Below are 25909 nucleotides of genomic sequence, written 5' to 3' on the forward strand. Positions count from 1 at the left end.
CCCTGTTCTCTGAGTCCACAGACTCCAGAGGCCATTGGCTCTCCAGCCTCACAGTGTAGGAGGGATTGGCTGTAACCATCTAGTGAGCTCTTCTCCTGCTACAAAGTGTCCCCAGAGGTCCCTTCAAGGCCACACCTTCGGTCCTTGTGTGGAAGCACTGTTGTGTGCCTGGGGAGTTCCCACCCTCTCAGCTCCTGGGTGAAGCCCTAGCATTGGGCTCTGGCTTCCTTTACTTTCCATTGCTTTGATAAAACACCATGACCAGACACAAATCTGGGGAATAAAGGGTTTATTTGGCTAATACGTCCATGTCACAGTCTGTCATTGAGGGAAGTCAGGGCGGGAGCTGCAGCAGAAACACAGAGGACTGCTGCTTCCTGCCTTGCTCCTGGCTCATTCAGCCACCTGTGCAGGGGTGACACCACCCACAGTCCGCTAAACCCTCCCCAATGAATCATTAACCAAGACAATACCCCAGAGGTTTCCCTACAGGCCAGTCTTATGGAGACATGTTCTTACCTGGGCTTCCCTCTTAGATGACTCTGGCTTGTGCCAAGTTAACACACACACACACACACACACACACACACACACACACATACTCACACACACACACTTTAACCAAAACAGACTCTTTAGTTGGGTAGTAGCTTTGAGACAAGTCTGTTCCTTGTGCTGTGGGTTGGCAGAAATGCCATGCTAGTTGTAAATACTTTGAGCCCATTACCTTTATGGTAAGAAGCCTGAATACTACCCTCCTTCCCTGATGTACAGAAGGGAACTGCCACCAAATGGGACCACATTAGTTTTGGTTGCGGGGGTGGGGGGGGGGGGTGGGGGGGGTGTGGGGGGGGGGGGGGAGATCCTCTCCCACTTTGAGAAACAGGTAACAGCAGAAAGCATTTGCTGCCCAGGGCTGCTCCATAGCATCACACTCTTTCTTAGTCATGAAGCCTCACAGGCTTGTGGCACTTCAGTGGAGTCTAGATTGCAAACAGCCCTGCCTGCAGAGACCAGTGAAAATGAGAAGGAGGGCTATTTGATTGTCACAGTGACTGAGGCTGGGAAGGCCACCCGCTCCATCGGCAGTTGAAATGATGGGTTGGGGACAGTCCTGCCCTGGGAAGGATGCCCCACCCAGAATCCCAGCAGGGTTCCTCCATGGTAGGGCAACCAGCAGGGCCTGCTGCCCCCGCCCCTGCCTGTTCCCATGGGGATGGCCCATTGAGGAAAGCAGGTTGTCAATACTGTCCCCTCTTCTGTGGGAGGACGTTTTTATGGTTCCAAAAGCAATAAATATGGTAGAAACTTTAGGAAAAGCGTAGAGCAGAAAATGTTACCTGTCGTCTGCCACTCAAAGACGGAGTACTTCAAACCCTTGGTGCTTTATCTCCTAGATTTTTCTTTTCTTGCAAGCATGGGTGGAGCAGAAAGACACAGAATCATTAAACAAATAGCTCCCAAGTTTGGGGAGCCCTTGGACGGGAGCAGAGACATGAATGAGGGAAGGAAGGGGGCTGAGTTTCTGCTCTGAGCTGTCCGTGCAGCCTGAGAGCCTTGGGTTGCATGGGTTCACCTTGGAGGAACCCTTCCGGCAGGGGCTGTCCCACATGACTTCACACAAATGCAGAATCTAGAAAGATGACCTCATGGAAAGAGCAGGTAGAGTCGCGGTTACCAGAGCCTGGACAAGAGTGGAGAGCACTGGGAGAGGGTGGGATTGGTTATCAGTGAGAGAAGGAAGGACTAGCAGCCGACACTACAGGGCAGTATGGAGCCGCGCCTGACAACCGCAGATTGGGATTTTCAAAATAGCTGGTAGAGAGGCTTTTGGGTGTTTCTAACGGGGATGAGAATGATGCTGGAAGTGAGAGCCACGCCAGTCATCCTGAACACTTTAATTGCACATATAGTTACAGTGTGGCCCATAAATATGTACAACGACTGTGCTTTTAACCTACCCCTGGTGTAGAGGTGGGGCAGGAGTGTAATCCCATCACAGGGCATGTGCTTAGCATGAGCCAGGCTCTGAGTTCAATCCTTATAACACTTAAAGCTCTTCCCCATGAGGCTCATTTTCCTCAGCCATTGTGCTACAGTGGCAGAGTTCTGAGGAGCTGAGCTTGACTCAGCTACCCAAGCTGTCTCCCGGTGCAGCCTGGAAATGCTGAGGGCAGCCAGGACTTTTGATAGCCCTCAAGTCCGCCCCAGACAGCCACTTGAGGTGGCAGAGGGCAGGTCACTACTCCCTGCCATGCTGAATGTGTTCTCATCTCCTGCAGGCAAAATCCTCTTCCGCCGCAGCCACATCCGGGACGTGGCTGTCAAACGCCTGATACCGATTGACGAGTACTGTAAGGTAAGCTGAGATGCCAACACCATCTTCCCTCGTGGGTGTTCTGTTTTGTTTTCCTTTCTGTGTGCCAAATGTTCATGGGAGGGTGGGAAACAAAACAGAACAAAACATACAAATCCCCCGTGCTACTGTGGCATCAACCCAAATCCACTCTCAGTGGCTGTGTGGTGTGGCCCTGGGCATGAATGTTCCAGTCAGCATTCAACCCCTATTACTGATAGAGCAGCTGGTCTCCTGCCCCTTGAATATGCCTTCTGGTGCTATTGAATTGGACTGGGCTGGACTGGATTGGTCGGGAAGGAAGCGTGTTTTCATTTCCTTTAGTTTCTCTGTTAGGTGAGCACAGTAAGATCACAGGATGCAGGTGCCATGTGCAGTCGCCAGTTGTTTCTCTATCCAAAAGTGGAGTTAAGAACGCACTGGGGAGATGACTCAGTCAGCAGAGTGTTTGCCACACAAACACGAAGTTCTGAGTTTGGCCGCGCACCTATTTAAAATGCTGAGAGTGGCACTAAGCCCCTGTGATCCTGAGCTTAGGAGTGGGGACAGGTAGGTCCTGGGGGTTCACTGGCCTGCCTGTCCAGCCAGCCAGCAAGTTCTGGGTTTCGTGAGAGACACTGTCTAAAAACTGAGAGAAGTTCTGCTCACACCAGCTTCCAAAAAAAAAAAAAGGTAAAAACCCTTAAAAATGTACTTACCTGAAAGTGCAGGATTTATAGTCTGAACCTCAAAGCATTGCCAAGCAGAGTCCAGAGAGCTTTGAGTAAAGCTGACTGTGGTAGTGATCGCCTTTATTCAGCACTCTGGGGCAGAAGCAGAACTCTCTGTGAGTTCAAGGTCAGCTTCATCTACACAGTTCTGGTAACCAGGCTTGCATAGTGAGACCCTGGCTCACAAACAAACAAACAAAAAACTTCTAGCTGGATGGAAAGGCATTCTGTACACATAAGTTGGAAGACTAGGAGCTGCAAAAGCAGCCATCCTTCTAAAATTTCTTTCAGTCGAGACTTAATCCTGTAGAAATCCAATGGGCTTCCTAGTGGATGTCTTAGTTAGGGTTTCTGTTGCTGTGAAGAGACACCATGACCACAGCAACTCATATAAGGAAAACATTTAATTGTGGTGGCTCATTTACAGTTTCAGAGGCTCAGTCCATTATCATCACAGTGGGGAGCATGGCTGCTTGCAGGCAGACATGGTATAGAGAGTTAGCTTTGAGTCCTATATCTTGCAGGCAACAGGAAGTCAACTGAGACACTGGGCAATATCTGAGCATAGGAAACCTCAAAGCCCACCCCCACAGTGACACATTTCCTCCAAAAAGGCCATGCCCGCTCCAACAAAGGCACACGTCCTAATAGTGCCACTTCCTATGAGATTATGGGGGCCAGTTACATTTAAACTACCACAGTGGTGCTGAGATGATCAACTCTGTGTGTGTGTGTGTGTGTGTGTGTGTGTGTGTGTGTGTGTGTGTGTGTGTGTAAATGCAAAGGACCTTGAAAGACAAGTCACACTTGCCATTTCCTAGATTCTGTACAAACTGCAGTAATTCAAACTCTGTGGTGCTTTCCTAGGACCCGTGCACAGATCACTGGACAATGTTGTGAACCAGGAGTAAATGTTCCAAAATGCCAGGCTCAGTGATACTCAGCAAGATGCCAAAACAGTTCAAAGAGGGAAGAGGTGTTTTGTTTGGGTGTTTTTGTTTTTGTTTTTTTGGTTTTTGGTTTTTGGAGAACGGTTTCTTTGTGTAGCTTTGGAGACTGTCCTGGAAGTCACTCTGTAGACCAGGCTGGCCTCGAACTCACAGAATTCTACCTGCCTCTGCCTCCTGAGTGCTGGGATAAAAGGCTTATGCCACCACCGCCCAGCTAAGAGTTTTAATAAATAGATGGGACAACTAACCACTTCATAGTTTATTGGGGCCACTAGTCACTACAGACTTGGGGATTTCAACAGCAGGATGGGTTTTCTGGCACTTCTAAAAGCTTAAATGAAAGTAGCAGGGTCTCCCAGGCCTTGTCCTGGGCTAGCTGTCTCTGACTGTACGGGAGGTGTTCTCTTTATCTGCACCCTAATCCAGAGGACGCTGTTCATACGGATTAAGGCTCACCCCTAATGATTTTGTTTAATCTTCAACTACTCCTGTAAAGACCCTTCTCTAAATACATAGATCCTGAGGGGTTAGAGCTTTACTATATAGATTTGAGGGTGAAAGGAGGGCACCGTTTAGCCCACAGCATCTGTACACATGCAAGAATACAATGAACTTGAGCCCTTATCTCACACTTTGTACAAAAATCCACTCAAAAGGGGTCACAGGAGCTGGAGAGATGGCTCAGTGGGGAGTGTTTGCTTCTGAAGCTTGGAAACCTGAGTTTGGACCCCCAGAACCCATGTAAAAAGCCAGATGTGACAGCACACATGCGTAGTTCTTGTGCTGGGGAGGAGAGAAGAGAGTCTCAGGGGCTCAGTGACCATGTGGTTTAGCTGAATTGGTGATGTCTAGATTCAGGAAAACATCATCTCAAAAAACAAGGTGAATAGTGACAGAGGCAGACATCCAGTTAGACCGCTCACTTACACACACACACACACACACACACACACACACACACACACATACACACACACACACACACACACACACACACACACACACACACACACACCTGGACACATGCACATGAACACGTGTGCAAGCATACACAGAATGTACCACAGCCCTAAATAAAAGAGCCAAAATTGTAAAAATTCCAGAAGAAAATGTGGAGGTCCATGACCCTGGACTAAGGAATGAGTTTTTAAATGTGACACCAAAAGTAATAGTCCTTAAAAAAAAATGGGGGGTCAAGTTAGCCATCATCAAACCTATTGACAAACTTCTCTGCTTTAAAAAAAACAAAAAGCCGGGCATAGTGGTGCAAACCTTTAATCCCAGCACTTGGGAGGCAGAGGCAGGCAGATCTCTGTGAATTCGAGACCAGCCTGGTCTACAGAGTGAGTTCCAGGATAGCCAGGGCTACACAGTGAAACCCTGTCTCAGAAAAGAAAGAAAGAAAAAAAGGAAGGAAGGAAGGAAGGAAGGAAGGAAGGAAGGAAGGAAGGAAGAAAGAAAGAAAAGAAGGAAGGAAGGAGGGAGGGAGGGAAGGAAGGAAGGAAGGAAGGAAGGAAGGAAGGAAGGAAGGAAGGAAGGAAGGGAAGAAAAAACCTCCAGAATAAAAAGACTTGGGGAAGAACTCCAGCAGGGCCCTCACCAAGAGCGGACAGGGATTACAATAAACTTGTGAGCTGGGCGTGGTAGTGCACAACTTTAATCCCAGCACTCCTGAGACAGAGGCAGGAGGAGCTCTATGATTTCAAGGCCAACCTGATCTACAAAAGAGTTCAAGGCCAGCCATGATTGCAAAGCGAGAGCCTTTTCCAAAAATAAATAAAAAAATAATAAACACATGAAGAGATGTTTAGTATTGTGAACCAGTGGAGTCATGCAAACAGGGACCATAGATTGTTATTAATCATGGGGCAGTTGTGCCAGATGTTAGTGAGGATCTGGGAAAACTGGAGCCCTCATCCTGATGGGACATAAAATGAGAAACCATGTTGGGAAATAATGGGGCAGTTTCTGTGAGGCTGGGTTACAAAGACCACAAAATTCCAGGCCAGCCTGGATACATAACAAGAACCTATTTCAACACATCCGATGGAACTTATCACACAGTCAGCCCTGGGTCTATACATAAGAGACCACTTATGTCCACACACAGTCTTGGATGCAAACATTCCTAGCAACATTAAGTAGTAGCCAAATGGAAGGGCAGTCTACAACTTGATGATATCAAGCAATTAAATTTGGGTAGCTTCTACAAGCTAGAGGAATCACAGAAACATGATGCTTAGTGAAAGAAACCAGATGCAGAAATTGACTGACCGAATGAAATGTGCAGACAGGGCGAATTTATGAGCACAGAACACAGATGAACTGTTTCCTGGGCCCTGGGACCATGGGTGGGGAGATGGACTGCAAATTTGATGTTTGGGATAATGGAAAAGTTCTAAAACTGAATTGTAGGGATGAGGATAGAACTCTGTAATTTACTAAACACTGAACTGGGCACTTGCAGTGAGTGAGTTTATGGCATGTAAATTATACTGTAATAAATCTGAAAATTTTTATACCAAAGGGGGTAGTGTTGGGACAGATGGCCCCTTTTGGTCAGGCGACATCTAGTAAAGGCTGAAAATCACTCCTGTTGGTGTTGTCTGCTCCTGGTCAGACATGACCTTGTTCCATCCCTCCAGTGACTCTGCAAGGTGGATTTCCATGTTCCTGTTGTGTAGAGGAAGAAATGAAGCCTCTCGGCTAGGCATAGTAACAGTATCGAAGGGCTTGCAAGTTGAGCCCAGACTTAACACCCTGGGTACCGATTACTGTCTCTGAAGAAATAAAAATGCAAGAGGTTGAAATAACCGGGCCTGGATTGTGTCGCAGTGCTATGGTCTGAATGTGGGTGGAGAGTGCTCCTCAGAAGGGTCCTGTGTGGGATATTTGACCTTCAGTGTGGCAGTGTTCAGGTGGCAGAGCCCGTAAGAACTGGGCTTCATACTGGTCCCAAGCGACTTAGTTTCCTCAAGAGCTTGCTGTCACAGAAGCCAAGACTATCTGGTGCTCTTGTTCCCTTCTGAATTTCTCTGCCATGCTATGACACAGCCAGGGGCTCTGGCCAGCCCCACAATTATGAGCCAAATAAACCTTCATCTCATTAAGGACCCAGCCTCAGTTACTTTGGTATAGCAACAGAACACAGATTACCAAAGGCAGATACGTTCCCCCCTCCCAACTGTCATCTTCAGAAGGGGTAGGAGGCAGGGACACGCACTTTGCTACTACTTTCCAACTCACAGAGGAAAGTTCCATGTCTCCCATTCCCTTTTTAAACCTAAAAAGCCTGAAATTGCCATTCTGGAGGTAGCATCCCTTTGTCCAGGCCCTGCTGGCAAGAACCTTAGGTCCTTAGGGTCACCTTGCCCTGCTGGACAATTCCTGCCTGTACATTTCCCAGAAGCTGTCCTTCCTCTGCCCACATCATCCCGCCCTGTTCTCTAAGTAGCACACCCACTTCTCTCCAGCTCCAGCTGCACTGGTGCCCAGGGCTTCCACAGCCTCTGGACATCTTATTCTGAAAAGGAGATTTTAGAACTTGGAGCTCTAAGAGACACCAGCTGCCCACAGCTGCCTGGGGTGAGAGATGATACAAAGATCATGAATTAACCACAAGAAAGAAACTGCTTAGTTTCTATGATCTGAGCCCTGCAACAAATCAGAAGAACAAAGCCATTATTTTGATGTTTTAATTGCCCAGATTGCCTGGGTCAGCATCAAGGACCTGCCCTCTTTGGAGGAGATGAAAATGTCTCTTCTGTCACAAGATCTGCACTTTTACATCCTCAAGTGTCCCTAATGTTTAGACATCTGTTAGGGACATTGTGAACTGACTTAAGGCAATGGCATCCATTGTACTGAGCTTAATTTTAGTAGAAAGTGATCATCTCCAACAGGTAGAAATAGGCAAGGACTGTTGGTACCCAAATCTGGCTGCCAAGTGTGTAGTAAAACTCAAGAAGGTGCTCTGCCGGGCATAGTGTAAAGTTACCATTATTCACATAATTGTCACCAGATAGAAAGTCTATTGGAAACAAATTGAGACCCCAGAATCGGACCCCTGCAGGTTGGACAGGTTGACAGTGACAGAGACAAACTTTTGGATCATTGGGAAAGACTGGATTCTGGGATAAAGGGTCTCCATATGGCGATGGGGATATGGAAGATAACTAACTGAAGCCTCACAGAACAGTGGGACCACTTCCAGGAGCTTAAAGCCAGCCCTCTAAGAGGCAGTGCTATAAAGATCTTAGAATCTCTAGGCATGGAGGGATTTTTAAAGACACAAAATGTACTGACCACAAAGAAGATGTATTTATTTGGCCACAATTCATCTAAGAACTTATAGAAAGACACAGTGAAAACATGACTCCTGAACCTGTCACAATGATGAGCTTGTATTGTCACACGGCCTTATAAACAGCCACTCAGCTTGCTGTGGGGCTCATTGAAATCCCAGCTGTGTGTCTGGCAGCTCTTGGCATCAGCGGTTGCCCATGACAGATGCAGCACGTTCTAGGGGCAGACCAGCTAAACCTAGCTATAAAACCCTCAAGAAGAGGTTTGGCCCCAGGGCACCATTATGGAGGATGTATGTGAGACACAGCCTCACTGACTGCTGTTCACACGGGCCAGAATGTCAGAATAGCTGTAGAATGCATCTCACTTCTTCAGTAGAGGGAAAAAAAATCACTCTAACAGCGGCAATGCTGATGACCACAGACTACAGGATTGATCCAAGACAGACATGGTTGATACCTTGAAGGACTCCTTTCTAAAATGAATTGGGTTTTGTTCTAAGTTTGGCACTGGGGATTTTTGGTTGGTTGGTTGGTTGGTTTGGTTTTTTTCGAGACACTGTCTCACTGTGTAGCCCTGGCTGTCGTGGAACTCACCATGTAGATCAAGCTGGCCTCGAACTCACAGAGATCCGCCTGTTTCTGCCTCCCAAGTGCTGGGATTAAAGGTGTGAACCACTACGACCTGCTGGTACTGGGAATTGATCCCAGGGTCTCATGGATGATAAGCAGGTGCTCTTTCACTGAGCTATACCTCCAGCCCCAGGACATCTGAGTACAGCCTAGCCTAGCTCATTTCCTGTTGCCATAACAGAATAGCTGAGACTGGATATCTAATAAGGAAGAAAGGTTTCTTTTGGCTCATGGTTCTGGAAGCTGGAAAGTTGTAGAGTGTGGTTCCAGCAAGGACTTCTTAAGCATTCCCAACTCATGGTGGAAAACAAAAGAGCAAAATGGGGCATGGGGGGGGACTCGACTTATAGGAGTGCTTTGTCCTTCCAGAGCAAAGCTCACTAGAGAGAGCGTTAGTTGATTCTTGAGAGTTCTTCTGGGAAGCCCATTGCTGTCACAGACTGGGTAGATGTATGGTGTCTGTACGCCACACAGCAGGGCATGGCACAGTTCAACTGGCATGCCATCACAGCTCCCTGGTGTGGTTCAGCTGCAGAAGCTACAGGGCTTCAGAGGACAGGCCCACAGCGAGCCCTGGGCAGCAGGTGTCCTGGGCAGCAGGATGCCCGCTCACCACCCAGAATTAGAAAAAGGAGATGCATCAGAATGGGAGGTGGAGCAGGAGAGTGTGGTCCTTCTCCCTGGCAGAGGTCAGTCCTGGTGCCAGATGCAGAATAGGAGGTGCTTCGTGACTGGAGAAATGATCAACAAGGGGCTGGAGGATGGCTCAGCAGTTAGGAGCCCTGGCTGCTCTCCCAGAGGACCTAGGTTCGACTCCCTGTGCCTACACAGTGGCTCACAACTGTCTGTGACTCCAGTCACAGGATATCCGATGTCCTCTTCTGGCTTTTGGGGGCACTGCACACACTTGGTGCACAGATACACGTGCAGGCAAACACATATACATAAAATAAAAATAAATAAAACCTCAAAAAAAAATTAAACTATCAACAAGCCATATGTCAGCATCTCTCACCCTAAGGGGTGAAGAGTGGACAGTGACCATAGAGGAGACTTCCAGCACCATTGCCCACCCCACATTATACCTTTCCACTTTAAGTTTGTGGAGGTAGCTTAGAGCTTGGCTCAAAAACTCATTTGAGACTGAGGTGGAATTCAGCAACAGAACACTTACCCAGTGTGAACATTCCTGGGACCCATCTTCAGCACTACCATCCCCTAAAAAAGTGGAGCCACCAGCCCAGCTGTTCATGGATGGATGAAGGGAATGTGATGTACATAAACAATGGAATGTTATTCAGTCCAAAGAAAGAAATTCTGACATGGGCTGCAACAAGGGGGACCCCTGAATGGGTGAGCATGCTCCAAGATACTAGCTGGACATGAGGGGACAAATGCTATCCGGTTCCACCTAGGAGGCACCTAGAGGAGAAATTCACAGAGAGTAGATGGTGACAAACACCCATAACCCAACAAACGACCAGAAGCCACCCACCCCACCTCTTGGGAGTGTGGGCATCATGTTCTCTAGACTGCTTCCTGCTATCTGGGGGTGATGGAATCTTTAGGGGACCCCGAGAAAATTGAGCTAGTGATAAAGTCCGGGAGAAACTAGCCCTGATATGTGTCATCCAGTCTCTGTGTAATGGGAAAGCACAAGGTTTATCCGCAGTCCCGGCTAGAATAGTCTGTGAGGCTGGACCATCTCAGCCAACAGCCTTGAAGCTGTTCTGGATGCAGAACTCTGAGGAAACTGTAACAGAGGCACTCTGAGAGGCTGGATCACCTGGGCACCCGTTTTCATTGTTGTCTGGTCCCCTTGCTCGGAAAACACACAAGCTTTCAAAAAAAAATCTGCATTAATACAAGTATGGACTGTGAGTTGTACACAAGCCAGCCAAGATGATTTTTTTTTTGTTTTATGTTTGAGCAGGTAAAATATACGTCACCTGTCTTGTAGTTTGTCTAGGTTTATTTCTTTAACCAGAATTTTCAAGGGGTCTCCCCCAATCAAACCTGATCTCTATCAACCTTGAATGAATCTGTGGGAAAAAAGCATAACCTCTTCCCCAAAACAATACATTTCTGACTTCCATTTTAAAGTTAAGGCATTCTTAAAGTATCTAGGCTGGTTTAAATCAGCAGTCCCTCTCAGAATCCCATGTCTCTCAGCAACTGTCATTTGCTCATCATCAATGATGATTAAAAAATTCAAAGTTAACAAGGCACCAAACAGGATCCAAACTCCCTGCGTATTTTCCATCTTTACATGGCTTATCCTTTTTATATTATTTTATTCTCTCTTTAAAGACTTTATTATTTATAAACTATTTTTTTCTATGACTGTCTATACTCATTTTCTTTTCTTTTAAGCCTACATACATTTTTTTAAACACACTGTAACCTGTTTAGAGGTTTTTTTCCATATGGATCTGTCTGATCTGAACTGAGCACCTGCAGTGTTCTCCGACCGTGTGAGACAAATTTTAAACTGCCATGTCAGCTGTCAAGCACAGCTCAGCTTAGCACATGGTGCTGGCACATGGTGCTGGTGGCTGGCTCTAGCCCACAGGCAACAGCTGGTAGCTGCGCCTCTATACACCACGCACCAGCCCACCTGAGAGAAAGCTACATGCAGCTTCTTGTCCAGAACTTTTCTTAGCTTTCTCAGGCCTGGTGTAGATATTTGAGCCCCCACATTGGACACCATGTGTAGACAGATTTTTCTTTGGACCACCAGCTCACAAAAGATGACATGGAGACTTATTATTATTAGGAAAGCTTGGTCTATATGTTAGGCTTGTCCCACTTGCTCTTATAACTTAAATTAACCCATTTATGTTAATCTATGTTTTGCCTCATAGCTTTTTACCTCTCTTCCGTGTTGAACCTCCTGTTTCCTCTCTGTGTCCTCTGGTGTCTCTCTCATGCCTAGATTCATCTCCTCTCCTTCTCTCTCTGTCTGGAAGTCCCACCTAACCTCTTCCTACCTAGCTATTGGACATCCAGCTATTTATTAAACCAATCAGAAGGCGCCTTGGCAAAGACACATCTTTACAGTATAGAAAAAGATAATTGCACAACACCCCACACACACCATGACTGTAGTAACAGGGACCTGAACCAGCTCTACCACAAGCCCTCTACACCCCCATCTTCCTGGTCCAGGACCTGCACTGGGAAAGGAGGGGACCTTGACTAAATGTTTGTTGAACTGTGGTGTTCTTTCAGTGTGGTGCCACCTCTGTGATGAGCACTGGCAGAGAAGATATCTGTTAAATCCTTGAATGAATACTTGTTTGTAGATCAGCAGACAGAACAAATGCCTGTGGCCTCCTTTGCCCCTACCTCGCTTCATGCAGCCTGCCAGTAGATGTAGCCAGGCTCTGTTTTTAACCCACCTGAGCCGCTCTGCCAGATGGCTAGGAACTGGCCTATGGAAGGCTGGCATGCTAAGCCTCCATCACCCTGGAGACTTCCATCCAACCTGTATCCAAATTGTTGGGATTTATAGCTTCAGCTTGGGGAATTCAGACATGTGTTACACACTCCAGATGCTCTCCAGTGGTGTGGTAGAGATGGCAGACAGCGGAAGATGGTGGATGAATGGAGTTCACACTGTTAGTGAAAGCATCACTTTCCAAAATAGCATGTACAGTGTGGGCTGGATTATACAAATATGAACATATAATGCTTGAACATATGCCAGCAGAATGTATTATCTCCACACATCTTGGAGAGTGCATGTACATATGTGCATGTTCTCCAAGCCAAAGATGTCAGGAAGCTTGTTAAAATGCCCATCCTCAGGCCTCACCACAGGCTGCTAAGTCACAAGCTCTGGTGGGCCCCAATTTCTGCTTTAGAAATCCTGTAGGGGTTGGGGATTTAGCTCAGTGGTAGAGCGCTTGCCTAGCAAGTCCCGCCTAACCTCTTCCTACCTAGCTATTGGACATCCAGCTATTTATTAAACCAATCAGAAGGCGCGTTGGCAAAGACACATCTTTACAATATAGAAAAAGATTATTGCACAACACCCCACACACACCATGGCTGTAGTAACAGGGACCTGAACCAGCTCTACCACCTAGCCCCCAAATAAATACAGGGAGATTTATTCTTACTTCTGAATGACTGGCCTTAGTTTGACTTGTTTCTAGCTAGATTGTCTGACTTAAATTATCCCGTTTCTCTTTAACTACATTTTGCCTCTAGGCTTTTTAACCTTTCTTTATTCTATATGTCTTTCTTTCCTTCCTACTCTGTAACTGGCTGTGTAGCTGGGTGACTGGCCCCTGGGGTCCTCCTCTCCTTTTCTTGCACCTTGCTCTTCTCTGGAGCCTAGATTTCTCCTCCTATTTATTCTCTCTGCCTGGCAGCCCTGCCTATCCCTCTCCTGCCTAGCTATTGGCCATCCAACTCTTTATTAGATCAATCAGGTGTTTTAGGCAGGCAAAGTAAGACAGATATACAGAGTTAAACAACTGTAACATAAAAGAATGCAACACATCTTTGTATCATTAAACAAATATTCCACAGCATAAATGAATGTAACATATCTTAAACTAATACTCCAAAACAGAATCCCCCTATGCAGTCCTAACGCCTACCTGAGTTTGAGAACCTCTGGTGACAGCATTCTCCTTCCTTGGGCTCACCCATGTCTCTGCTCTAGGCCCTGATCCAGCTGCCCCCCTACATCTCTCAGTGTGATGAGGTACTGCAGTTTTTTGAGACAAGACCTGAGGACCTGAATCCTCCCAAAGAGTAAGTTGGTCTGTGGACTTACCCAGGTGACACCTCCCTCCCTCCCTCCCCTCCTACTGTGCTTTCTGACCCTCAGGGATCTAGAATCAGCAAAGTATAAACTAAGCCCGAGGTCATTGCCTTGGCCCCTGCAGGGCCTCACTGCCTGCAGCCTGCACAGTCACTGCACATGGGTATGGATGGTCCCATTTGACAGGCAATGGAACCTGGCTAAGTATCCCTAATCCACAGTTCTTCTACACCACCACCATGCTTACCAAAGAGTGTGATGGTTGCGTAGACTGAGAGTCTTTCCTCGGGTCCCCACTCCCCCAAATGCATAGAAAACTTGGTCCCAGGATCTAAAACACTTATCAGATAGAGGCAGAATCGAAGGAGTCTTTCTTAGAAGAAGCCTGGGTTCCTGGAGTGGGCTTGGATTCATCCACTCACTAAGGATGCTGTGGGGTGGAGACTCTCAGCATCCTAATGGGATCAGCTCAGTACATAACACTGAGGATGCTGTGGGGTGGAGACTCTCTGCATCCTAATGGGATCAGATCAGTACATAACACTGAGGATGCTGTGGGGTGGAGACTCTCTGCATCCTAATGGGATCAGATCAGTACATAACACTGAGGATGCTGTGGGGTGGAGACTCTCAGCATCCTAATGGCATCAGCTCAGTACATAACACTGAGGATGCTGTGGGGTGGAGACTCTCTGCATCCTAATGGGATCAGATCAGTACATAACACTGAGGATGCTGTGGGGTGGAGACTCTCTGCATCCTAATGGGATCAGATCAGTACATAACACTGAGGATGCTGTGGGGTGGAGACCCTCAGCATCCTAATGGGATCAGCTCAGTACATAACACTGAGGATGCTGTGGGGTGGAGACCCTCAGCATCCTAATGGGATCAGATCAGTACATAACACTGAGGATGCTGTGGGGTGGAGACCCTCAGCATCCTAATGGGATCAGATCAGTACATAACACTGAGGATGCTGTGGGGTGGAGACCCTCAGCATCCTAATGGGATCAGATCAGTACATAACACTGAGGATGCTGTGGGGTGGAGACCCTCAGCATCCTAATGGCATCAGATCAATACATAAGAAGGACTGACTGGCTCTCTCTCACTCCTCTCTCCTACACAGGGAGCATATTGGGAAGAAGAAATCAGGTAAGCATATATTCCATTCTCTTGTTCTCATTCCTGCCATGTGCCCTTGTTGGGTTCCATGCTGGGGGCACAGCAATGCAGATGAATGGTAGGTGGATGGATGGATAGACAGGGATACATGGAGAGATGGATGATGATCAGGTATGTAGTTGAATGCTTGGGTGGGTAGACAGAGAGATGATGGATAGATGGATGGGTAGTTTTGTATGTGGATGATAAGATGGATGAATGGATGAGTTGATGATTGATGATTAACTAATACCTGACCCTGTCTCTCAGAAGAAGGATTTGAGGTTGTTTCATCCCTTAACAAAACTACTATGGAGTGGATGAGATGAGAGTGCCCTTGTGGCATGAGATGACAAATGTCTTCCTAACCATGCCGCAGAGGGTTCTGTACCTCTGTTCCACTTTATACAAAGCACTGTGGACACTCAGAACCTTCTCAAGTGCTGGGAGGGTGAGAGGATGCAGGGAGAGGTGAGATGCTGGAGGCCCTGAATCATGGCACTGAGGGTGAGCTTTCCAAAGAGAGAAGGGAATTCCAGAATGAGAGGACACCAAGCATTGAAGCAGGGAGGTGAAGCCCGCTACAGATCTGGGTCTGGTCATTTGACAACCTCAGCTCTGGCTGGCCTCTAAGCTTCCTTCAGCCCACTGTTTTGGTCAGAGCTTGGTGCCTGTCACTCTAGCCTTTCTGGGCTCCTTTCTCACACAGGAAGTTTTCTGTTCTTAGGATGATGCCCCTCTTCTAGCAGAGGTAGTCATGGAAGAGAGAAGGTGGGACTGGGGGTGATGATTCCCACAGGCATGTGCACTCTTTAGACCAGGTCACCAGCCCCACTCTTCTTATATGGTCCATGCTCCTGAGGGCCCCTGAATACAGTGTGGGTTTCAGAGCTTCCGGGGCCCTGGCCTCTAATCTCCTTGAACCCCAGGAAGTTTGAGAGGCTCCATGTATGGGAAGGAGGAGGCACAAGCAGAGATTCCAGAAGTGAAAGCTGATGACTCAGTTTCCTCCTGTGTGATATCCAGGCCTGAGTGTGTGGTGGGACACTTCTCCACCATGAACAAGGCCCTGAGTTCCATTCAAGCGCACACGCATTCCCATGTACACACACACACACACACACACACATACACACACACACACACACACACACACACACACACAAATGATAATGTGTTTTATAGGATTGTCAGAAGGTCTATAGTAGTATATGATAAACACATTAATAGTAATATTTAATTGATGCTGTTTGATTATCACTCAAGCCTGTCAATATCTCTGGGAGCAGGTCCACATTTCCCGGCTGTGGTCTTCCTTTTCTGCTGGGATTAGGGCCTGGGTCAGCTTTACAGGCCTCTAGGCTGATCATGGCGGAAAGTGAGGACAGAAGCCCTACCTCGTACCTCTTTCCTTGAGGCACGGCTTTTGGCATCAGACCAGCTCCGTTGGCTCATTGACTGCATCCGGCTCTCCTTTGGGGTTTAGTGGGCACTGGCCACAACCATGGCATCCTGCTAAAGCTGCAAATGGCCCTCAGCCTGGGATAATGACACCTTTCTTTTCTTAGCAAAGATCAGAGAGCAGCTGCCATTCTGGGCTGGTCTCAGAGTTTCTGGCTTTGAATATGCAGAGGCTCCCCTAGAAGGAGCAGGAGAGAAGGAGGAGAGAGAGGGAAGAGGCAGCTCTGATTAGTGAAAATGAGAGTGTCCAGTTGGAAGAGGCTTGATGAGGGGACCTGTCTGGAAAAGAGAGCCGAGGCTCTAATTTGTGGTGACTGTGGTTGACATCACTCACCTGCAGTGGTGGGGCTCAGGTTTATTTATAATCCCACTGGCTGGAACGTGGCACCTTTCTTCATTCAGGCTCTGAACCCTCGATGGGCTCCTTATTTAAATGACGGGTGGACACTGCCTTGACTTTTAGAGCCGGCCTTTTTGATTGAATTTTAAAGAGATGTAAATTAAAAACAGACCTTATTCCTATGACAAACTCTGGATGGAAGAAGGCTTGTCTGTCCCTAGCACTGCCCAGTCACAGCCAGCTGGCTCCTGCAGACTTGACTCATGTGGCCTCAAATTCTGCTCATCCCACGGAGGGGTGGGGGTGGCACGACATCTTACCACAGCTGAGCAGGTCATCTGATGGCTTGCAAGAGCTTTTTTTTCTTGATTTTTGCTTATTTACAGATTCTTCCAGCAAGCCTTGCAATTTAGTGAACTTATGGAAGGAAAATAAATCTCACTTTGGCATTACTCATCATTTTAAACATTCAAGACATGTCATCAGAAAGAAAAAACACCTAACTCAAAAGTTTGTCTGGTAGAGTAGGCACTGTGTGGCTTGAGAATACTTTTAGCGTTAATGACAGAAATAACCCTTCTGCTGTCGATTCCTTGTGGGTCATGTGATATATAGCCTAGGAATCTTTTGATTTCATCCTTGGCAACTTCTAGGACCTATCTGCCTCAGAGGATCCTAATACCATTCATAATAGGGCTTAGTTGCAATATCACACTCCGCCAGTAGGGGTCCCTACATGACACCTGAATGGTCATTTAAGGCTACTGTCTACTTATTTGTTTGTTTGTTTATTGTCATTAATGTTGATAAATGGGGTGTTCTGAGTAAAACGCAGACAATTTGCCCTGGAAGCAGTGCTGAAAAGCAGTTCCTTGCTCTTACCTCTAAAGCACGCCTCAGCAAGAACCTGCAGCCTATGTGGCTGTCTGGCTTTGGTGAACTGTTGACCTGTGAGGAGGTGGTAGTTGACAGCTGGGAATAGTGACAATAACCTTTGAGAAACGCAAAGAAAGGACACAGCTTGGCTGGATTCTGGGATGGACTCAGGAACTCCAGGGAAAGAAAGCCAGAGACCTCAGACATTGCCTCCTTCATCCACTTCCACATCTGGATGGGGAGCCCGTAGCCAGCTATGTGGTTAGGGACAATTCACTTACCGTCCTCAGCCTGTTTTCTTCCTGTGACAGGCTGTGCCCACCTCAAGCACAGTGATACTGGAAAAGTTTACGATGGTCCACAGCCCATGAGGCGTTCTTTTCCAGGCTTCCCCCCATCCAGCCTTCTTCAGCAACTCCATCCTTCGTCTCTTCTCTCCCTTCCCCTCATGCTCTCTCCACTCAGGTGCAGGTGGTTAGCGCAGTCCCTGTTCAGATGCCTTCCTTCCATCCCCACAGCAGGAAAGGGTCGGTGGCCAGAACCTGCTCACAAAGCCAAGAAGCAGGCCGTCCCCCCGCCCCCCACATGGCATGCTGGCCCCTTCTCTTTGACGTCTCTGAACTGAGATGTTCCTTTTAAGTCTTCTGCGTGGTGTTTTTGTGTGTGTACCCATCTGTCTTGGTGGGTAGCAGGGCTGCACAGCTCCGGGTGACACACGCATCGCTCACCAGGGAAGCCGCCTGCCTGGAAGCACTTCCCACACTTTTCCCTTCTGGGACCACTGCTCAGCTCCAATGTCCCCGTTGCCTCTTGCGAGGTCACCCCCTCAGCCTGGAGTGCTCTCCCTTGCCAGGCTCTGCCTCTCTCTAATTGGCAGACAGAGCCACTTGTCCAGCTGTAAATATTGCCATTCCCTTCATAGAACTCTTTTCTTTTTAATTAATTTACTTATGTATACAAGTGCTCTATCTGCACGAAGGACTTTATGCCAGAAGAGGGCACCAGATCCCATTACAGATGGTTGTGAGCCACCATGTGGGTGCTGGGGATTGAACTCAGGAACTCTGGAAGAGCAGCCAGTGCTATTAACCACTGAGCCATCTCTCTAGCTCCCCCTTCATAGAACTCTTTAATTGACGCCTCAGGATTTAAAAATCCAAACTTATCAAGTCCTTGGCCTCAGACCGGTGCCTTCCTCAGGCACTTCTCTCAGTACCCTGCCCTCCTTCTGGCAGAACTCTGCCTCCTAGCCTCCCCCTATTCCTGAAGGTTCCCAGGCCTTCTCCATCATGGAAGACTCCACCTGCCCCAGTCCTCCCCAACTCCAAGGACACCTTCCGTCATGAGTCTTGGCTTTCTGTCATTTCCTGGGAAGTCTTGCTGACGAATCATTTGGTACAACTTTGCCTTGTCTGTTCCTTCTCTGTCCCGCCATGCTGGATATTTCCAAACTGACACTTACATGATTTGATCTCCAGTATGTGTGTGTGTGTACATATATATGTGTAAATGTATGTTTTCCACGTGTCTATTTCCCCTATTACTTGAGACTGTCAGTCATCCATTTCATCCATTTTTGTGCCTGTGGTCTCCAGCAGAATACGTGGTGCATCACTGGAGACTAATGAGTTCATAGGTGAGGAATTTAGGATGAAGTTAGGTGGATGGAGGCTGGCTGGCTGGTGACCTCAGCCTTCAAACTATTGAGCTCCCCGATAAGCAGCCAGCTTCTAGGCATGTGCCACATCTTATTCACTTGGAACCCCTTGGAACTCCCAGTGCTCTTGGTAAACTTTGGTGGCTGAGTAAGCAAGTGGATGAGAGGAGGCAAGAATCAGGAGTTGAGGGCGTGAAACAAATCCTGTAACAAAGATTTTCTCTGCTTAGAAAGTCCTCTGACCCACGGGGCGGTGATGGCACACGCCTTTAATCCCAGCACTCGCGAGGCAGAACCAGGCAGATCTCTGTGAGTTTGAGGCTACCCTGGTCTACAGAACAAGATTCAGGACAGGCACCAAAACTACACAGAGAAACCCTGTCTCAAAAAAAGGAAGAAAGAAAGAAAGAAAGAAAGCCCCCTGACTCAACCTTTCCCCTGGTTCCTTCTCTTCCATGCATGGGCAGGAGCTAACAGGGTGTCTGATGGCATTTGCTGTCCACAGGGAGTGACCTGACCTCAGTGGACCCCATGGTCCTGGAGCAGTATGTGGTGGTGGCAGATTATCAGAAGCAGGAGAGCTCAGAGATCAGCCTCAGCGTGGGCCAAGTAGTGGACATCATTGAGAAGAATGAGTCAGGTAAGGATGTGGACCACCTTCCCCGCGCCCTCCACCATCACCAAGCCCCACAAACCAGAAGCATGTGGGAGCTCCAAAACAAATAAGCAGACCAACATGGTCCGACTCCCCAGAGCCACTGAGGGCGGGCTCGTAGCCACTGCCTCAGCAGCCTGTTGGGTCCGATGTTACCAATGTTCTGATGCTCAGTACCATAAACATTCCCTCTGGTTTTCAAGTACTTATCAACAGAGTTGAGCACTCCACTGAGAATTTTCTTGTTGATTTCCCTTGGGAGTCCTCTAGAAGGCTGCAGATCTGAGAGAGATGGCACACTCCTGTAATTCCAGCACTTGTGTTATGGAGACGAGAGAACCTCGAATTCTAGGCTATCTTGGGCTACATAGGAGACTGTGTCTCAAAAAAAAAAAAAATAGAAGAAACTGTTTCGAGAAGATGGACATCTGCCTGTCCCCTCAACCAACCTGTCATCCCAGGACCACTGGTCACATCCATTGTGTGTGTGGGTGGGGGGGGGGGTGATTGAGACTGGGGGCCTGAACTCTACACTGCACATCAGTCCAGGTCACTTCATATCTTTGGCCACCAGCTCTGTCATTCACAAAACACAGAAAACTGTCGAAGGACTGCTGAAAGAGTAAATGATAGAGTGTAGAGAGAGACTTGGCACACAGCATGTGCTCCAAAAATGCACGTTTCCTTCCTTCTTCCTCTTCCCTTAGCTACATAGCAGCCATCATACCATGCAGGAAAAGCAGGGAGTGAGCAGCCCCTCTCCCAGGCTGGGTTTCCAGGGGCTCGTCATGTTGCTAGGGGCCAAGCTCTATGATAGCCCGGTGGCTGGTTAAGTCCACGTAACTGTGGAAGGACGATGTGTCCAGCATCCTTCAAGTTTCCATTACTCATGTTAGTCATGAGACCAGCGTTAGCCAATCAGACCCTACTGTGCAATCTAGGAATAGTCCCTGCTTCCAAGAACACAGGAAAACGGTGTTTCCGGCATCCTCTGGGTCATGTCACCACTAGTCACGAGGCTGGTGTTAGCCAACCATACCTCCATAATTATGCAATCTAGATGTCATTGGCTTTGAGGACCTGGAAGGAAGTACTGCTCCAGCATCATTTCAGTGTCCCATGCTCTAACTCTTCCAAGGTCACGTCTGTGACTGTCAAAGGTATGAGGGGGATCTCTCCCACAGCAAGCAGCACCCACGTCTTCAGTGAACACCCGAAGGGCCTTTAGTCCAATTCTGTTCTGACACTGCCCACCTAGTGGTAGCACTGGATCGCAAAGGCTCAGTCCCCCAGTCCGTCCCTCGTTGCCTTAGCCAGGTACAAACCCAGTTGTTCTGCTGTGCGTCCTACAGCTGGCTATCAAGCATGGTTCACACAGCCCCTCTGTCTCCATTAAGTGGCTTATATGACCAAGAGAAACATGCCTGCAGGGCCATTGTCAAGGATGCTCCAAAGGATATAGGTAAAGGGACGCTCAGGCAAGTGGTAGGAGAGACCCTGGACTCACATACCCTCTGTGGGTGCTACCCTCCAGGAACTTCTGTGCTCGGCAAACTCTCCAAACCCCTGGGGTTCTCAGAGATCTCACTGCACAGTTGACAGCTGTGTTGACCTGTGATTGAATAAAAGGGGTCAGATCAAATGCTAATAGATGCTGGGGAAGCCAGCCAGGCTGCTCATCCAGACTCTTCTTGGCCTCTCTGTTGTATTTGTATTCCAGGGTATGGGGTAGGAACTCTTCCAAAATGGGATTTTATAATCTATTATCAAAGTAGGTCAGATAATTTAATTTCTTTATAGCTAGGAGCTCCAGGATGGAAAAGATTAGAGCATATTTTTAGCTTCTATGACTTTCCTTGCAGAAGGGAAATCCTTGCTTCCATGCCTGCATTGGGCAGAAAAAGCAGATGCAAGGGGCAGGCAGGAGGCGGACAGAGAGAGAGGCTGCATCCCAGTCTTCTGAGGCCTAAAGTACCCCAAGAGTATTCTTGCCACTTAAGTCATGAAACCTATGGGAATAGCGACCCGTGGATGAAAACTGAAAAATACACATCACTTTAATCTCTGTGCTATAGCTGAATGAACCAGACTCCAAATGACTGATCATTTGTCCCCAGGTCTCTACAGGCTATAGAGCTGGAGTTCCACTGTTCCTAACTCTTTGTGGTTTTCTAGCTCCCAAGAGAGATGTATGCAGGCTATATGGCAAGGAGATACCAGGGGACATGAAAAAAGGAGTCCCCATTCCCTGGGCCGCCAGGATGGGTTGCTAGGGAAGATGTGAAACAGGAAATTATATTGGGCAGATAATGCTCCAGCCCCTTATATAAACAGGCAGAGAGTTTGCTTTTGGCCTGTACACAACCCCCATACACTTTACATCCTAAGTGGCATTGTGCTTCATGTAATATAGGTACCACGTGAATAGTTATTTTACTGTATGTTTAGAGCAGAGGTTCTCAACCTGTGAGTCGTGACTCCTTTGGGAATCACATATCAGATGTCCTGCATATCAGATGTTTACATTACGATTCATAACAGTAGCAAAATTACAGTTCTGAAGTAGCAACAAGATAATTTTATGGTTGGGTATCACCACAACATGAGGAACTGTATTAAAGGGTCACAGCATTGGGAAGGTTGGGAACCGCTGGCTTAGGGAGTAATATCAAGGGTCTATGTATTCAGGACACATGGAGTTGTGGTTTTTTTTAAGGTGTTTTTTTTTTTTATTTCATGGTTGGTAAACACAAATGTAAAACCCAGATACTGAGGGATTAGAACATGGACATCTTTAGGTGGAGGCCATTAGACCCGCAACAGCCCTTCCTCAGAGAGCACATGGTGTGAGTGTAAAGCCTGTCAAGCAGTCAGACCTGTGGCCAGATTCCTCTTGACACGCACCAAGTACCTTTTGAGGCCAGTGCCTTTAGGATCAGACACCGATTACAGCCCTGCCACATGCTTGATGGACATGGTCACATCTGTTACCCTCTTTGTGTCTCAGTTTCCTCATTGTGCCGTGAGGACAGTAATGTGAAGGTCATACAAGATCGTGCAAGTACAGTGAGCAGTCCTTTGCACATCCTACTAATGGCAAATGTTTTACAGGCTCCTTACTCGGGGCGACCTCCCTCATCCCTGTCCCGGGCTCAGGATCAAGTTTCTTGTTAGCTTATTTTTTAGCAATTAGTACCTACTATTGGCAGTTGCGTTCTGCCCAGTGAACTAGTTATTTTTTTAGCCTAACTTGAACATTAACTGTTGAGTAACAGAATGTACAGTCAGCTTCCACACCTGTGGATTCTGAATCTTTGGATTCAACCAACTATGGGTAGAAAATAATCAAGAAAAAAACAATGTGATTGTGCTGAACATGTCCAGAGCTTCCCCCCCACCCCCACCGTGACCCCCAGACATGCAGCCTAACTGTTGACAGCTTTGACATCCTATTGGCAGAAGTCTCCTGCGGATGAGTTCAAGTCTACAGGGGTGTGGGAGGGTCCTAGGTGTGTCCTGTACCCTTTATATGAGGGACTGCTGTATGTGAGGACCTGCCGCCCTCAGGGCACCTCTAAACAGACCCGTATGTGCCGAAGGACAGCTGGATTATTACACACACACACAAACACACAACACACACACACACACACACACACACACACACACACGTACGCACACACGCACGCGCGTGCACTTTGCCCCACTGACAGCGCCTTGCATTCTTCTTACAGGTTGGTGGTTCGTCAGCACCGCTGAGGAGCAAGGCTGGGTTCCTGCGACCTGCCTCGAGGGACAGGACGGTGTGCAAGATGAGTTTTCCCTCCAGCCTGAGGAAGGTAGGAGGGAGCTTCCTGGTCACCCCCTCTCGGCAGCCTCTGTTCTGGGATTGATAGCTCACTAGCTCAGGGTCCAGAGCCTGTGAACAGATTGGGATTAGAGCTATAGGGTAAGCCCATGCTTCCTTATGGGTTTGTGGGAGCTGCCTTAGGTGAGTCTTGTCAAAGCTAGGCCCTCACCCTTTTATGGGACTCCCAGCCTGACTGCTGCTGACACCTTCTCGAACACTGACACAATACCAAGCTGTACGTGCCCATTTGCAAGTCTTTTGACCCTGTCTGTTTAAACATGCCTGATTTTTCTGTTGGTGTAAGTGTTCCCTTCTGTCTCCCACACACTTCCTTTTCCAGGGGACATCTCATGGTAGATGTTCTATGTGGTGATGCCTGACACTCCAGCAATGCGGAGGCCCGTGCTTCCTCTCCCTGAGAACTTCCCAAAGCAGAGTCCCTCAGTGCCTCTGGTAGCACACAAGTGTCTGGGAGTCAGACAGACCTGAGTGTGAATCTTACCTCTGCCACATACAGAGTAATCTTGGGACAGAGACACCTCTCTAAGCCTCAGCCTTCTCTGCTGAACATGGAAACGTTGTGACCTGTGTCCCCATCCTGCCTGGGGGTAGGGGAGTGTTTTTGGGGTTCAGTGGGTGGCTCTGAGGAAGCAAAGAGACAAATGAAGTATGTCAGAAAAGGGGGTAAAGAGAGGAGGGTCTAGAAACCCCAAAATTTACACACCCAAATATCGAGTGTGGCTTTGCATTGAGTTGACACTCTGCAGAGTTTGTTTGCTCTGCTTCTATGGCCCTCCAGGAGCTGGGGGCCAAGCTACCACAGGCTACCACAGGATGAGCTCAGATTAATGGGAGGGGATACACTGATGGCAGCCTGTGCCTCCTTACACAGTCTGTGATTGCATGCCTGAGAAGAAACTATTAGCCCCATTTCACAGATGTGGAGTCACGCTCAGAAAGGCTGGGTTTTGCCCAGGGCCACACAGCTAGAGCACATCTTCCTACAGGTTTGGGCGTTTTCTTTCCCTCTACTGTGACAGTTTATCAGTATAATCACTCTAGGAATAGAATGTCTACTGGACACCTCTTCACTCATTCCCCAGGCACCTCCTCTCAGGATGCCTGGAACTGGGAATAGACTCAGCACCTAGGGAACCTTGTTAGGTGCTCCCAGACCTACAGCCCCTGGGAGTCCGTGTCTCTTAACTCTGCCTTCTGCCCTCCCTCCAACATGCTGCCTGGCCAGTCTCCTGGAGGTACTGCTCTCTGCCCCGGTCTGTGGGTCGCCGCCGGACTCTGGGGGACTTGTATGCCATCAGCTGGCGTCAAGGTGCCTACCCTTGGAGATTTCTTTGCATTTGGTGCTTGGAGCCAGGTCCTTGCATCTATCTGCATGAATTCCCTGCTCTGGGATTGCGTGTGTCTGCTGCATGTGAAAAACACGATCTTGTCATCTTGTGTGTGCAAGCATGCAGGATGGGGAGGAGTGGGCCTGGGGTATCTGACGGCCTTGGGGCTCTGAAGTGTCCCAGTTTAAAAAGGTGCCTGGGTCTTCTATGATAGTGACTGGGCAGCCCCATTACTTTTACCAGACTTGTTTGAGTCACAGGAGGAAGCCACATCAACCAGATTAAGCAAAACCAAAAGTATGAAAAGCCAGGTTGGTGGTGAGTGGTTCGTATGTGTGGCAGGCACTTGAAGGCTGGGACAAGATGATCATGAGTTTGAGGACAGCTTGAGCTGCATAATGAATGAGACACTGTCTTTTAAGGAATAGGAAGTGTCACTAAAAAGCCAGGCTAGAACTAGCTTCAAGCAAGGCTGGATGTACCCTCATCACCATGCCCTATTCTGTTTCATTGACACAGCTCTATTTCCAATCCCAGGCACCTGTCGGGGATAGTCACCAATAACTCAGCTTCTCCTCCAGCACAAGCACTAAGACTGGTTCCCCCTAGCCCTCCCACTGTGTGCCATCCCTGAACCAATTTGCAATAGCCAGGCCTTGTACTGTGACTAGACCAGGGTCATAGGCACATCTCCCTCCAGGAGGTAGGGGCTCAGCCACCCCTACTGCACATGGATGAACCACGAGCAGAAAAACAGGCATTGCTTGTGCAGACTCTGAGCTCAGTCTGGAGTCACTCAGCATCTCTGGAATCCCACAGCTTGA

At 48.0% G+C, this 25909-nt stretch overlaps 1 protein-coding gene across 2 annotated transcripts in view; it reads left to right on the top strand.

Annotated features, from left to right (window-relative positions):
* Window positions 1-25909, top strand: part of Sh3pxd2b (SH3 and PX domains 2B) — an 86503-nt gene that overhangs the window by 45225 nt on the left and 15369 nt on the right. Inside the window, exons 4-9 of one of the 2 annotated variants that reach the window (XM_052758987.1) lie at window positions 2283-2359; window positions 13629-13720; window positions 14863-14888; window positions 19737-19871; window positions 23621-23725; window positions 24983-25066. In XM_052758987.1, coding sequence (XP_052614947.1) covers window positions 2283-2359; window positions 13629-13720; window positions 14863-14888; window positions 19737-19871; window positions 23621-23725; window positions 24983-25066 — 519 coding nt within the window. The remainder of the gene's footprint in view (window positions 1-2282; window positions 2360-13628; window positions 13721-14862; window positions 14889-19736; window positions 19872-23620; window positions 23726-24982; window positions 25067-25909) is intronic. The other variant, XM_052758988.1, reaches the window with a different exon arrangement.

Source organism: Peromyscus californicus, unplaced genomic scaffold, assembly GCF_007827085.1.
Source record: "Peromyscus californicus insignis strain IS unplaced genomic scaffold, ASM782708v3 Scaffold_3__1_contigs__length_106647218, whole genome shotgun sequence".
NCBI lineage: Eukaryota > Metazoa > Chordata > Mammalia > Rodentia > Cricetidae > Peromyscus > Peromyscus californicus.